The sequence below is a fragment of the Mauremys mutica genome, chromosome 10 (genome assembly GCF_020497125.1).
Source record: "Mauremys mutica isolate MM-2020 ecotype Southern chromosome 10, ASM2049712v1, whole genome shotgun sequence".
Lineage (NCBI taxonomy): Eukaryota > Metazoa > Chordata > Testudines > Geoemydidae > Mauremys > Mauremys mutica.
Window position 1 is genome coordinate 67731873 of NC_059081.1, and position 16445 is coordinate 67748317.

The 16445-nt window shown below is 42.4% G+C and overlaps 1 protein-coding gene across 1 annotated transcript in view; it reads right to left on the reverse strand.

Moving 5' to 3' along the window:
* Nucleotides 1-16445, reverse strand: part of ABCA12 (ATP binding cassette subfamily A member 12) — a 127920-nt gene that overhangs the window by 94567 nt on the left and 16908 nt on the right. The window contains exons 4-9 of the mRNA XM_045032666.1: nt 13751-13839; nt 10164-10273; nt 8322-8507; nt 5959-6137; nt 1260-1372; nt 34-130 (exon numbers count right to left, since the gene is read on the reverse strand). Of these exons, the coding sequence (XP_044888601.1) occupies nt 34-130; nt 1260-1372; nt 5959-6137; nt 8322-8507; nt 10164-10273; nt 13751-13839 (774 nt within the window). The remainder of the gene's footprint in view (nt 1-33; nt 131-1259; nt 1373-5958; nt 6138-8321; nt 8508-10163; nt 10274-13750; nt 13840-16445) is intronic.

Below are 16445 nucleotides of genomic sequence, written 5' to 3' on the forward strand. Positions count from 1 at the left end.
TCATTGTCCATGGTTCTATAAGTCCTTTTTTACCTCCAAACTTCTTCCATCTGAGATACCGAGCTTCGGTTGTCTTTCCAGTTAATGGAAAGATTGCAAATATCAGCCACTGTTGAACTGTTATTTTTGCCTACAGTGGAAGCATAAAGAAGATGCATATGTTAGTTTGGAAACTGAACTGAAAATTATGGTTATATTTGCAAATTTGGATGTCTAAAGTTAGGCACCTAAATCTATATTTAGGCAGCTAAATAAGTGACCTGGTTTCCCCATCTATGTTTTCCCCATCTGAGGAACACCTTGGAATCATGAACATCTGGGCTGCTAGCAGAGGTACTCCATTAGCACTACCAGCATCTTGCTGCCAGTAACACAACTTGATGTTACCTGCTTCTTCAGTTTTCTGTGCTCATCTTCAAGGCCCTTCACAATTCCCTCAATTATCTGTTCTTATCTCTGTTTGGAACCCCCCTCCATATCCTCTGCTCTGCAAACATTGCCACCTCGAACCTCTTCCACTCTCTGTTTCTCCCACCAGTTGACTTCATGCTTTTTTCCAGACCACACCTTAGGCATGGAATTCCACCCTTTACTAATCCCACAACCTCCTTATCAATGTCAATGTCTACCATCCATGAATCATACTGAACAAGACAACAGAAAACTGATTATGACTAGGTAAAGGAACATACGGAGAATAGCCTATTTTGTATATGTATATATAAAATATGCTTTATCTCTCTCCTGACCCCCCAGGTATACCCTACAAGTTTCAAAGGCTATGCCTTCACTGCCAATAAGTGTGTTTTTACAGCAAGACAACTACCTTGAGATAGCTATCTCACTGTAAAGTCCAACTGGAGACACGGCACTGCAGTTTTCACCTCTACTTAGTTACCTGAGTTCAATACCACACTCTCCACCTGGGGTTGACCGTGCCTAGTTACACTGAGGTAAAAACTATGACACTTTGCCTCCACTAAGATATTACACTAAGAAAGCTACTTCATGTTAATTATCATGCTGTAAAAACAGATCTTTTTTGGTAGCAGCAGATTAATTGAGGAAGAGTTTTAAGTTTCCATTGGTGATGAGACATTTTATTTATTTATTTAGATTTGTTAAAAGTTGAAGGGACAATTCATTATTCCAAGCCCGGAATGGCATAGGACTGGTCTGGTTGCCTACAAGCTCACAGTATGTTTCTCCTTGGTGCTGCAGTTTTTCAACAAAGATACAGCTAGTTTGAAGGCTCTTACCTTGTTCTGAACAGTTCAGGGAATACAAAAGACGCAAAACCCTGTTGTGGATAGTTTTGATTCCATCATTACTCATGACTGGAGGAGAAACCTGTTGAGATGCCATCAGAACACTAAGGGGGGAAAACAATGAAAACAAATTGTGGCTCAAGGATTACCGGGAGAAACAAAAGAGCGTGGGAAATAGATGGAGTCCAGCATACCATTCTTAAAATACATGGCAAAAAAGATGCTGCCCTTATGTTTAATTATGTGTTGGATCATGCACAAAATGCTAACAAAGGGCTTTGAAGGAAAGCCATAGCAGTATATTAGCAGAAATGTATAACACCTGTGACAAACTCAGACCAGCAGGCTATAAAAGAGTAGAGGAAGGCAAATATATCAGCCTCAGGATGAGCAGGTCCCTGTTCCCTTGGTAGCCAAACAAAGATTACTCCAGGCCAATCAAGTCACCTGATGCCAATTAAACCAGTTAAGGTTTATGGAGGCATCTGATTCCAGTTAAGGCTAATGCAGGCATCTGATTCCAATTAACCAGAAAAGGGTCAGTTAAGGCTGTTAGGCTAATGGAGACAGCTGGAACTAATCAAGGTCCTACTCATACTGCTTAAAAGCTCTCCTTCCAGTTCCTCAAGAAAGCCCAGGTGAAAGGAGCTGGAGGAGAAGAAGGGTTGCTGAAACCTGAGGTAAGGGTGAAGCTGGGAAAAGGGGATCACAGGGAAGAGGCCCAGGGAATCAAAGCAGCATCAGTGGTGAAGGGGAAGCTGCCAACAGCTGCTACCATTACGGTCCTTGGGCTGGAACCCGGAGTAGAGTAGAGGGTGGGCCCGGGTTCCCTCCCTCCCCCCACCATGCTCTACAGAGATCCCCTTGAGAGGGGAAGCAGACGTAGGTCCAGGCAGGAGGCCGAACTGAACCTACTGAGCTCTAAGGAGCAACAGAGACTGTGGATATTCTACCTTCCCACCTCCCAAACTGGCCTGTGACAAAAGTAGCTCAAAAAGCTGTGACCTTTGCCGCTATACTGAGAAAGGGAGGTCACACTGAGGGCCTTAGCGAGCTTCTGAGGGCACTGAATCCCCCTGGAAGCACGGGACTCACCAATACTGGCTCAGAGCTTTGTCACACACCTTACACTCATTAAATCTCTCCTATCAAGAAGCTCAAGCAAAGCCTGTACTCTACTTAAATTTGCAAAATAGGGCATACTTAGGATGAAAGTGACACACCATCCTGGTGGTGCACTGTGCCGGGTGAATTTTATCTTGAAAGAAACTAAGAAATAGAGCAGGTAAGGATCAAGATAAAGTGGGAATCCACAGAAGACAAGATAAATGGATGGGAAATGTGTGGCCATTTCAAAGGATTCATTTTCTCTCTAAAACATTCAGACTGAAGGGAAACAAGGGATCTTTTGGAAAAGAAAAAGCTGTCAGGTTGATTGTATTGCAGTGGTATCCGTTAAAATATCTATTCAATATTCACAGTGTTATGGATATGAATCAAAGACCATTAGAGAGACAAGTTGGATGAGGTAATATCTTTTACTGGGCCAATTTCTGTTGGTGAGAGAGATAAGCTTACACAGGCCTGAAAAACCTGAAGAACCTGACCTGAAGAAGAGCTCTGCATAAGCTCAAATGCTTGTTTCTCTCTTACCAACAGAAGTTGATCCAATAAAAGATAGCATCCCACCCACCTTGTCTCACTAATAAGCTGGGACCATCATGGTTACAACAACACTGCATATATCAAAGACTATTGAAATCTTTAGGACTCTTTCCATTGACTTCAATGGGCATTGGATCAGCTGCTCTATGTTCTGCATGTATAAAATTTATGGTAGGTGCGGAGTCATTGTACAATTCAGCATTGCATGTGGAGTTACAACTGCTGCCATGTTTACATACTGCAAGAGATATGCAAACAGCATAGTGGAGCTGATTCGTCCTGTGTGGATGAACACACACTGCCTTGCAAGAATGGGCCCAGAGCAAGGACAAAGTATGGTGCTTATTGCGACTCCATATTTATTGTAATGTTCTTGGATAGGGTTTCTCCCCTCGGTGTTAACCTGAATATTTTCATTCTGCCCAGGTGCACATTAGGAAGGGTAAGCAGCAAGAGCCTAAAAAGGGGAAGTTGCTGCTGGGATATGCATAAAAATTGCACCTGTCTCACTATGCCAAAAGCATCAGGAAAGGAATAGTGAGGGCACTAGATGCCATGGATTGCCAAAAGTGAGCACAAATTATGTAAAGGAGCAGGTAGTAGAAATAGAAGCTGGTGTTGCTGTTTGTCCTTTCTGTCAAAGTTGAATAGTTTTTCAAGAACTTTTGTGGTCTTGAAGGTAGCTGAAGAGTCCAATTATTAATTCCCTGGCTGGGCAGGAAAATTTAAAAACCAGGAATGTTTACTAGGGGTGTTCATAATAAGGGTTGCCAAACCCCCAGGATTGTCCCGGAGTCTTCTGGAATTAAAGATTAATCTTTAATTGATTATTATGTCATGTGATGAAACCTTCAGGAATATGTCCAATCAAAACTGACCACCCTATCCAGAATTCCTGTTTTCTTTGCTTGCAAGGCCTCAGTTTCTCCTACAGGGTACTAAATTTGCTCCAAAACTTTCTGCACAAGATGGTACTTCACTGCTCTGCTCTGGTGCAGCAGCTTCCCATATATTAATATCAATGTCACCGTGGGTGGAGGTTCTTTGTGTGCCTCTTGATCACTCACCTATAAAAAAATCACTGTGCAATATTTTCTTGAGAACCTGTTCTTTCCTGTAGAGGGCATGCCCAGTCTGGCTAAGATGTACTGTCATAATAATAATTTCCAATTGTATTTGTGCAAGCTCTTTGCACAAACCCTTTATTGTTGCATTTATCATGCCACTTTCTAGGTATACCAGCTCCAAGGTGCCACTGACAAAATCCTGCACAGCTCTTTGATGTACAGGTGATAACACGTCCCTGTGAGATGGAATAAGCACAGTGAATGTTATGTCTTCTTGTGTGATACAGTCCTGGTTACAGATCTGGAAGCAGCAATCTAATGAATGTGGACACTCACAGGTAGCTCCTCGATTAAGAGTAGCATTGACAAAACTCCTTCGAAGAAAGTGAAATCTGTTATCACGTTGAGAAAGGCTCCACTGAGGATCGTGATACTAGATCTTACATGTGCTTCCCCAAGTGCAGGTTAGGACATTATCTCAGTTTTCTCCAGACTAATGGCACATTGATTGTTTTTAGTTTCCTCTGCTTCTTGTTAATGATGAGCAAAAGTGAGTCCCAAGTCTGCCAAGATCACAATCAACTCCATAAAAAAGGTCACAACCAACCCTCTGTAAGGGTCTTCAAACTGCTCAAGTTAAGGAGCTTACCAGGTGTTTATTAAATACAGCTTGCCAGCATCATCTCCATCAATCATTGTTGGAAAGAGACTTGACAGAGAGACACTTGGTTTGACTCCATTGGATATTATAAAGTGGACCAGACACAGTGATCTCCACGGATACACTCTCCAGCTTTCAGTCACGCAGCCAGTGGATGAGTTGCACAAATTTCTCCCGATACCCCAATTTGGGGCACAATCCTGAAGTCCTTTTGCTTTAGAGGGGAGTTTTGTCTGAGTAAGAATTGGGAAAGGACTTCAGGACTGAGCCCACTGAGGAATGTTTTCACAATCCTAGCTGGAGAGAGTGTCAAAGGTTTCAATCAGGGCAACAAAGACTATGTATGAGTCTCTGGTTCGTCCCCTCCATTTTCCCTGTAACTGTTGAGCAACAAATATCATGCCAAAGATACTTCTTCCTACCTAGAGATATAGTTTCAAAGCCACAAAACTCTAAAAGCCAGATTCACCACTCTGGTCTGGCTGCTTGATGCCAATGTAGCAATGCAAAGTAACCGTAAACCTAGTTTAATATTTCTTCTAAGTCAAATTCATAGAGTGGTACAAAGCAGCTGGAATATACCAGTGCATTGGCCCTGAGATCTTCTGAAAGGAGCTGGTTAGCTAATACCATCATCAAAAACCTATCGAGGAGCACAGAAGAAAGGATTTGTCTTCATCTGACATTTTGGACGGTCACTTACCTAGCCTTTCAACTTCCACGTGGTAATGATAGCTGCACACCGACTATGCCTCAGAACAGGTTTACAGCCAGCAGACACTGGGTAACATTTGCAAAAGTACTTGAGTGATCCAGGAGTTACTTTCACAAGTGACTCAGCAACACAGGGTATGTCTACACGGCCCATAGGAGCAAGCCCTCCAACCCAGGTTGACAGACTTGGGCTAGCAGGGCTTGTGCTAGAGCTCTAAAATTAGCTTTGAAGTTGCGGGTCAGGGTGGGCTTCAGAGTGCGAGCTCCAGCCCAGTCTGGAATATCTGCAGTGATGTTTTTAGTACACTCGTGCGAGCCCCACTAACACAAGTCTGTTAACCCCAGGCTGAAAGGCTCCCTTCTGCGGGCTGTGCAGACATACCCAGAGGGGCTTGAGTCTCACTGAAAGTCAGTGTGTTACCCACCATCCTTAGAGACCTTCAGACATACAGTAAGATAGCCCTGCACCACCAAAACTAACTCCCTTTCTGTTCCTTTGAGTTGCCACATCACGACTGCCTGCTCAATAACAGGCATAACCACCATACCATCAGCGCCCTTCCCATCCTTTCTGTTGTCCTACCTGCTTGCGTTCTGAAGAAAAGCAAATATATCCTTCATTCTCAGACTGCCCTGGACCACATCGGGGACCATCAAGAGGAAATGCCACAGAGAGGTTTCATTCTGCACTCGTGAGATGAGTGACAGGAATGAGACGGTTTCTTTGACAAATGTCACCTGGTACTGAGGGTCCTGCTGCAACTTAAACCATAAAAATGAGATAAAATTATTTACGGACTAAGAGGACATTTAATATTTGTTAACTAGCTGCACCACATAACAAAAATATTCACATTGCGCATTCAAACGGGTACAGCTATCTGGAATTCGTACCAGAGCATTTTAAACTCTGGTAACCCCAGGACACTTTTAGAAGGTATTTACCAGTTGTGTGAAAATTAAAATTGGACAATATTTTTTGAATGCAATACAATTGTGGGCTGAGTACGCTATTTATTTTGAGCGAGGCTGCACTCTTTCAATCCAGCCTCAGCAAAGGATAACACACAACTGCAATGACCCAAGAGCACGAGAAGGAACCAAACTGGGGTCTCTTGGAGACACAATTCAATCCCCGCTCTTTTTCTAACACAGCTTATGACCTCCTCTAAGCCAGCTTAGTTGTGCTGCTTGGTGCTTTATGGGGTTCTGCTTATTCCACACCCCCGACAAGCCACTCCTCACCAACCTGTGCGGGGCTGAGGCCGGGGGAAAGAGGTAGCAGCCCTTTGGCAACTGATTTCCCTCTACTTAGGACCTGGCAATTCAGGCAAGGAGGCTCCACACACCTTCTTATTCCCCAGTGCAGGCATTCAGCAGGGCTCATATCTGGGTGATTCTGCACATTGTGCCTATGGTTGTGTCAATGGATCATATTCCTCCCAAGTGTTTACACCAGGGATGAATTTGGCCAGCCCATCTAAATTCCATTTCAAGCGATTGTTTCAGCTGATACAGGATTTGGGATGAGTCCAGCTCTAGCTAGTCTTTTCATGGTGAGTAACTGATGAGCACGGCGAGGTGGAATAACTTGTTCTCCTTCATGAAATCCCCTCCACAGATTCCCACTCGTGGACCCAGAACAAGAAGATTCAACAGCAGAGATCATAAAGCAACAGCTGTACGGGAGATGACAGGTGGTAAAACTAGAACCAAGGGGAGGGGTGAGAAAAGAACATGGGCCCAATTCTCTGCTGGTGCAAACAGGGAGAAATTCATGTAAGTCAATGAAGCAGCACCTTTACATCAGCCGAGCATTTGGCTCTAAGTGGCAGAGTGCCATGACCAGGATTCCTTTATTAGCCTCATCTCAGCGCTGGAGTATGAATGCGTCAGAGCATAAGATCCCTGCAGTCTAACTAGTTTTAAAGACTTTGCATCTGTGCAGCGCTGGCTGTGACTCCATCAGGCGATACTTTCGGAGAACCCTGCTCATGGGTGCCACCTAATCTAGCTTTCTGTCTGAGTCTGAGAATATTCTGTATGAGAACGCAAAACAGCCCTCATCCTGATAAAAAGGGAGCATACACCTTATTTAAGATAAAATTGTTTTGAGTGATAAATTATATAGCCGTTTGACAGATATGCTCTTTCCCAGGTTATTGGGATTGACACAGGAATTACTGTGTGAAATTATATGGCTCCTATGAAAGAGGTCAGGTTAGATGGTCACGATGATCTCTAAAAACCTACTAATATTCTCAGCAGATCCCTATATTTACTAAAGCAGACAGATTAGTAATGGGAGGAAACAAACCATCTTTATTATGGGAATTTTCAAAACACCAATCGGAGTAAGTTAGCTGCCTAAGGGCTGGTCCACACTAAGAAGTGGGGTCGAACTAGGGTACGCAAATTCAGCTACGTGAATAGCGTAGCTGAATTCGAAGTACCCTAGTTCGAACTACTCACCCGTCCAGATGCCGCAGAATCGAAGTCCGCGGCTCCAAGGTCGACTCCGCCACCGCCATTTGCAGTGGTGGAGTACCGAAGTCGACCGCGGCGCTTCCGGAGTTCGAACTATCGCGTCCAGATTAGACGCGATAGTTCGAACTCCGAGAAGTCGAACTCACCGGGTCGACCCGGCTGGTAAGTGTAGACTAGCCCTAAGTCTCATTGCTTTTCAATGGGCATTGAGTGCTTCATTACAGTAGATGCTTTGAAAAAATGCCACCCCTAAACAATTACATTATCCTTGCTCCTAAGGAATTGGAATGCAAATTCTTTAGGGCAAGGGCCATCTTTTGGTTGTGTGTTTGTACAGCACCTTGCACATGGGATCCTAGTCCATTAGTAGGGCTCCCAGGCACTACCCTATACAACAGTCAGAATAATAACAGCCATTCTTAATCTTCTCAATGGAGACAAGAGGAGGTGGCTATTCACCTGAGATATCTGACTTCGGAATGCTTGGAAAAATGATTCTAAAAGAGACGAGTTGGTAAAACAAAACGTCCTGTGAACGTTAGCTCCCATGCTTTCCCAAGGGAGATTGGAAGAGGGTATATATGGTGACATGATCTCACAGATAACAATTCTGAGGTTCGCCGCAGATGACTCCTGCGTCTGCGCCTAAAAGGAAAATTTAACATTAGTGGTGCTAAAACAGGGTTTTCCTGACAGTCACTTTAATCAAAGCAGTATGGAATTGTGACTGGCGGTAATTACATTAAACAATTTAGCCCTGAGCCCACAAACATTTATGCACATGTCAGAGTCTGCACCCTCACTTGAAACTGGGGGGTTTCAAAGTGAGGACCCGCATGTCTTCCCCCACCCCAAAATCCTAGGGTAGGTCCCCTTTGCTGCCACCACCACGGTCAATACGTGGGCCGGGACACCCCTGTTTTCCCCCCGTCTCCCTTCAAAGACACTCCCTGGGAACACAGATCATTCACAGAGGAGGAACCTTACCCCTCCCCTCTCTGCCCTCTCTCCAGCCTGCTCCGGAGAGAGAGATACCTTGATTCAAACTCCTTGAATCTCCCACACACAGGGAAGCAGCCCACTTCCCCCCTCCTTCTCTGCTAGCCACTCTGTGAATCACCGAGAGAGAGCGTCTTAGCCCCTTCCGCTATCCACAGTGGAAGGACTTTAATCAAATCTTTATAGGAAGAATTTATTAAAAGAAAACAAGAAAATACAGAATCTCTATGAGTCCAAGCTGGACACTCATAGGGTATAACCTTGCTAAGTTCTGGAGAGAATCCCCTCTCCTTCTCAGTACAACCAGTACAAGCAGAATTAAGAATAATCAATAACAAACACACAGAATTGCAAGCATAGGATTATTAGGTGAGGACACCAAGTATCTTTCTAATACTCACTATCTTGACTAGAAGAAATTAGTTCAGAAAGGTAGAAACTTGTAGACTTGATTAAAACATCTGGACTCTTGTAACTCCAGACGGCTAAGAACAATACACACACACACAGAGGGAAAAAGTTCCCTCCTAGGAATTTCAAATTCTCTTCCCTGATTGGTCCTCAGGTCAGGTGCCCACCAGGTACTATGCTTTAACCCTTTACTAACTATTCATGACAGCACATACTTAATTTTATGCATGTGAATGGTGCCACTGACTTCTCTGAGTCTATTCACATGCATGTAGTTAAGCACATGGGTAGGTGTTTGCATGATTGGGGCCATAACATAAAAACATTAATATATTCAAAGTCCAGGGCATAGTATTGTACATTAACTGACAAAAAGCTCACAACCCTAAACAATTCTTATCACAGACAGATAGTGTGGCATCTCCGAAACCACCGTGTGGTAGCCATTGGCAAATGCTGGCTAGGATAGCAATGACTATGACATAGTATTTTAGTTGAATGTGAAAGAGGATATACATTTTGCCTCATGGAGTGCCCTGGCTTTGAATGAACTAGAGAAATCCTGTGCTCGAATATCAGAGGTATGGTCTGTTGGTATTTGGTTATCTGTGAAGTGGCAAAGTAATTTGGATTAATAACATAACACTTGCGGGTTATGCTAAGAGGAAAACGAAATTTACAATAGTCACTTAACAACCCACCCTCCGCAACTATCTTCCCTTTCCTAAAATAAAATGCATGGGAGCAGCTTGTCAGCTGGCGTCGCAATTGTCGTAACCCCATTGAAATGAATTCACACCAGCTGGGAGTCGGCCCCTTCTGCTTAAAACTCTGTTATTTAAACAAAAACAAATTCAGTCCATGTCACTGCACCACGGATGCAAAAATTACCTTCCCCAAACTTAGAATTTTGTTGAGCATGTTTATTCTGGAAGTCAAGTTGTATGGTGATGAAATATCCTCCAAGGTGCTTTTCAGGTTAGCTGTTGAATCTGATAACGCTGTAATAATGAGAATTTTCAAACATTATACTTAATATAATGTTCTGACACAAATAAACCCAGAACCTCTTGAATAAACCACCTCAGGCAATAGCACAGCTAGCAACGCTACACCTTTGTTTGTGTGTTTAGTACTAGTGCAAGGTGGAAAACAGTTTTCCCATTGTACAAAAATTGTAGAGATATCAAAACATTTCTCCTCTCAAATTGGGACAAAAAGTAATAATCCCGACATTTGTTGTGAACCAACATTTTTTTAAAAACTCGGGTTTGGTCACTCTCAAAACAGTTCATTTTGATCATTTCAGAATGTTTTGTTTTGATTTTGACCTTTACAAACCATTTTTACAATAATTAGCTCAAATTTTAAAACAAAAATTAATTTCAAACCAAAAAAGCAGAATTTTTTGTTTAAAAAATGTCGAAACAAAACATGTTGACAGTCTCATTCCTTCCCCGCCCCCCGCAAAAAAAATTCAACTTGAAAAACTGGTCAAAACCAACCCATTTCCGTCAAAACCTTTGGTTTCAACATTGGCATTTTCTCATGAAAACTGTTTCCCAAGAAGTTCTAGTCACTACTCCATCTTCAAAGATGTATGTCAATATCAAATATTTAAGGGATTTATCTGATCTAATGAAATCCTAAAGGTCACATTTTCCTTTTGTAACCTTTTAAAACTCATCTATTTGAATGTTTCATTGGGTCTTCACATTTACTTTAATGCTGGGTCTTCAGTCTTCAGACTTGGTGGAGTCATCTTACAAGGTCTTACAAGGTAATGACCTGGGTCTGTGGTTGGATGGGACATCTCTAAGGAACATCAAAGCACTGCAAGAAGTGATTTTAGTGATTCACCAGGTGGCACTGTTTATTATCCTACTTTAGGTATATTGCACATCCTCAACTGATGTAAATCGGCATGGCAGCACTGAAGTCAACATTCTTAGAACTATTTGTATTAGGGCTATCGATTAATTGCAGTTAATCACGTGATTAACTTAAAAAAATTACTCATGATTAAAAAAAATAATTGCAGTTTTAATCACACTGTTAAAGAATAGAATATCAATTAAAATTTATTAAACATTTTGGATGTTTTTCTATTTTCATATATATTGTATTCTATGTTGTAATTGAAATTGAAGTGTATATTCTTTTTTATTACAATTATTTGCACTGTACAAAAGAAATAGTATTTTTCAATTCACCTCATACAAGTACGGTAGTGCAATCTCTTTGTCGTGAAAGTGCAACTTACAAATGTCGATTTTTTGTTACATAACTGCATTCAAAAACAAAACAATGTAAAACTTCAGAGCCTACAAGTCCACTCAGTCCTACTTCTTCTTCAGCAAATCACTAAGACAAACAAGTTTGTTTACATTTACAGGAGATAATGCTGCCCTCTTCTTATTTACAATGTCACCAGAAAGTGAGAACAGGCATTTGCATGGCACTTTTGAAGCCGGCATTGTAAGGTATTTACGTGCCAGATATGCTAAACATTCATATGCCCCTTCATGCTTCGGCCACCATTCCAGAGGACATGTTTCCATGCTGATGACGCTCGTTAAAAAATGCGTCGACTAAATTTGTGACTGAACTCCTTGGAGGAGAACTGTATGTCCCCTGTTCTGTTTTACCCACATTCTGCCATATATTTCATGTTATAGCAGTCTCGAATGATGATCCAGTACATGTTGTTCATTTTAAGAACACTTTTCACTGGAGATTTGACAAAACGCAAAGAAGGTACCAATGTGAGATTTCTAAAGATAGCTCCAGCACTCGACCCAAGGTTTAAGTATCTGAAGTGCCATCCAAAATCTGAGAGGGATGAGGTATGAAGCATGCGTTCAGAAGTCTTAAAAGAGCAACACTCCAATGTGGAAACTACAAAACCCGAACCACTAGAAAAGAAAATCAACCGTCATCTGCTGGTGGTATCTGACTCAGATAATGAAAATGAACATGCGTCGGTCTGCCCTGCTTTGGATTGTTATCGAGCAGAACCCATCATCAGCATGGACGCATGTCCCCTGGAAGGGTGGTTGAACATGAAGGGACATATGAATCTTTAGCGTACTTGGCACGTAAATATCTTGCGACGCTGGCTACAACAGTGCCCTGAGAATGCCTGTTCTCACTTTCAGGTGACATTGTAAACAAGAAGCAGAGAGCATTATCTCCTGCAAATGTAAACAAACTTGTTTGTCTGAGCGATTGGCTGAACAAGAAGTAGGACTGAGTGGACTTATAGGCTCTGAAGTTTTATATAGTTTTATTTTTGAACGCAGTTAATTTTTGTACATAATTCTACATTTGCAAGTTCAACTTTCATGATAAAGAGATTGCACTACAGTACTTATATTAAGTGAATTGAAAAATACTATTTCTTTTGTTTTTTTACAGTGCAAATACTTGTAATCAAAAATAAATATGAAGTGAACACTGTATACATTCTATTCTGCATTGTAATTGAAATCAATATATTTGAAAATGTAGAAAACATCCAAAAATATATAAATAAATGATAGTCTGTTATTGTTTAACAGTGCGATTAATCGCAATTAATTTTCTAGTCGCTTGACAGCCCTAATTTGTATACATTCACATGTTCGCAACTATATAGTTCATTGAAATCAATGCAGTTACGCAGCTTTACATCTGACCTGTAATCTTTTGAATGAGATGTAAAATTCAAGAGTTCCTGACCACCTCCGGTCATTATGAATACTTAATAGATATTACAGAATGTGAATTGTGAATTCATAATTTAATGGAGTGCTCCTTGGATCAGAGATGTCCATCTTGAATGTTTGGGAAACTCCTAGCACATACTGTATAATAATAATTATGACTATTTATACTTGAAACCTAAGTCCAAAAGATATGCAGTACTCCTTCAGTGAAAGAGAAACTTGTGACCAATGAAAACATCTCAAAGATTATATATTCACATTGCCACAAATGAGCTACAGGGAAAGGATTTTTCACAGAAATTATCTGCTGAAGAATTTTGAATAAGAAATTTGCAAAGATCATAGTTTGTAGATGAGTTATGATCAGGGGAAAAGGCAATATTAGTTACATGCATTTTTATTTATGAAATACTTGGATGGCCCTAGTGGGCATCAAAGATCTTATGAAACTCCTTAGAAGAAAACCCTAGTGTTCTGGCCACATTCCAACATTGGATTCAGCTCTAGGAGGGCCTAAGCTCTGATCCCTAAGGGGTTAATAAATTTTTGAGCTTTGTAAAGAAATGTATTTGTGATTATTCCCACGAGTTTAAAATAATAGCACTACTACACTCAAGCAGCCATAGAGAACATATCAATCATTTCAACAGCACTCTTCTAGGAATTGCATCTCTGTCAGGAGAGCTTTAAAAGATGAACCTTTAAAAGATTAGACCTTTCCCTGCCGCACACCGAGAACTCTCTAAACACTAATAGAATTGAATAACATACCCAGTGAAGCGTTCCTGCTTTTTGGAACCTCAGCACTCTGCAGTGATGGATGGATGGTCTTCCCCAGGTTAGGTGACCTTTTCTGCTTTCTGATATAAAGGAAGAGATGAGACCTGTAACTCCACATACGGTTGCTTAAAACTGAATTTACTCTAAACTAGAGATGGGCTCAGGTTAGAGCTTGAGCTGACTTTCAGGGCTGGTTGGATGAGGGGTTTTGATTCATGCTCCCTCTGCACTGAAGTTCTGGTTCAGTACCATTGACTCCAGGGGGAGGCCCAGGTACTGAATATAAGAAGGCCAAATTCACCCCTTATGTGGCCCCACTGACTACATCTGAATTACACCTGGCATTAATTTGGTTCAATCTCTATTTAATTTCCTGTATTTGAATGAAGGGCTAAACATAATCAGGCCAGATTCTGTCCTTTGCCAAGACATGCTCGGCACAAGACTGGGGTGGTACACCAAGTTGTTGATTACGTTTCCCTGATTTTACAGTTGCCCAGGCTTTACTGCAAGTTAAAGCAACCTAGGGGTTACTCTAAATTAAGACAACAGGCTCTGCTCCTTAACGGTCTGTACTCCTCTTGAGAATCACCACAGGGTACCAGAGCACTACCTCCATCCTGTGTATCATCTCCTAAACTGGGGGTGGGAGTGAGGATGTTGGCATGGGAAACAGTTTCACTTCACTGAGGGAAATCTCAGCTGGCTAGCTGCAGCCAGACTTCCATTGCTCGGGAAGTGAGATGGAACTGAAGCTGAGAAACTGGCTTATTTACTGTGTTTGGAGCAATAGAAATGAACAGTTCAGAGGTAAGTTAGCAAAATGATAAGTTTAACCAAGCTGCATAATAGGAGACAAATTCTTAGTTTTCTCAGTGTGTCTCCCCTAAAATCCTCCGGAAAAATGTCTAGCGGCAACACACCCAGCCAATGAAACACCAAGATAGAAGCGTTACGTAATCAAAACAAATTCCCATTGGCTGATCCTACCCCAGAGACATGACTGAAATCAGAGACCTCCAGGTGTTGTTTTGCTCCAAGTAACCCTTTTGCTGATATCACAGACCCTACAGTTTTCAGCTAGGCTTTCGCAGCCTGTAAAATCGGATAAATGAAGCATCTAATCAATGAGCATGTGGGCGTGTATACACACACGCATGTGCACACACACAGATAGATTTGTTTTATATTGTATAAAGCAGCGTATAAATATTACCAGTGACAGGATAGCTGATTAACAATCCAAATGACCTGGGAAGGGAGGGGAGGGGGCTACAATTTAGCCAAAATATTTTGTTTTTCAGTTGCCAAATTATTTTTTTTAATCGGCTTTTGCATTTTCAGGTTTTTTTCCACATTTGACCAAATTTTCTGCTGGGAAAATAAAACCTTATCTGGCCCTCTTTACACAAAGCAATAAAAGACAAATCAGGAGGAATGGCAACATTTGAAATAACTTTGGGCCTGAGAGTTATCATTTCTTGATCCCTAATTAACCACCTTCTTTAAGAAGCATAAAGAAAATGACGACTGCCAAAACAGCAGGGCCAGCCTGGTCTACTGGGTAGAGCAGTGGGCTGGGAATCGAGAGATTCATTGCTCTGCTACTCAGCTGCTATGTGACCTTGGGCAAGTTCAGCCCTTGGTCTATTTAATAGAGCTGTAAGAAGAAAGGGAATTCTGTTTCATGCAGGATTTCAATATTTTCAGATTTGGTGTCAATTCCCATTTGGAACGAAACCCCAACATTTTGAACTTCTCGGTGAAAGGGGATGGAGCTCGGGTTCTGGGACAGTTCCCCTGGTGGGCTGCTCCAGAGCTCCCCTGGGAATTGCAGCTCCCAATATTTCCTGGGTTTTGGCTCCCTATTGGGCCACCTGATCACCTCACAGAGAGCTGGGAGCCCTGAGAACCCCACTCCACAGCTGCCCGCCAAGAAAACTGCAGAGGAATTGAGAAGTCAAGGAGCTCAGGAGCTGAGGTTCCTAGTGCTTCCAGGTTCTCAGCTGCCAAAGAGCTGGGCAGGCAAAGAAACCAGGCAGGTTTCAGAAACCTGGCAGGCAGGATTCCACTAGAGCCCTGCCTGGGTTCCGTCACAACTTCAACAAAATGAAACCGTCTCCATGAAATGTTCCATCAGAGCTTTTCCAACCAGCTCTACTATCTAGCTAGCCAACCCTTTAGTGCAAGAACTGTCACTTAGGGTACGTCTGCAGTGCTCTGCCCTTTTCCTGAAACAAGAGTGCAAGCGCCAGCAGGACAAGTTCTTCAAATGGTGCCTCATCCACGTTGCAGGCTCCAGTTGACGGGAGTGTGCAGAGCCAAAAGATGACACAGCTGGATGTGTTGACAGGTTGAGACAGTTTCTGGTACAGTGCCACGGAATGGACAGTCAAGTTTTCCCACAGTGCACCACAAAGAAAGGGCTACAGCTGGGGAGTGCACTAGGAAGCCTGGGATAGGCTGGTCTGGCTCTAGTCTGTGTAGGGCAATGAGGATGTGTGATCGCGGGTGGGAGATCAGGAGTCAGAAATTCTAAACCCAGGGTTGCTAATCGGTGTGAACACTCAAGCGCAGGCTTAGAACCACCAAGCCTGCCGACTTGAGTCCCACAGACCCAGGCTTACCCTGCAGTGTAGACACACCCTTACGCTGTGTTCATATAATGCTGACCACAATGGTTCCC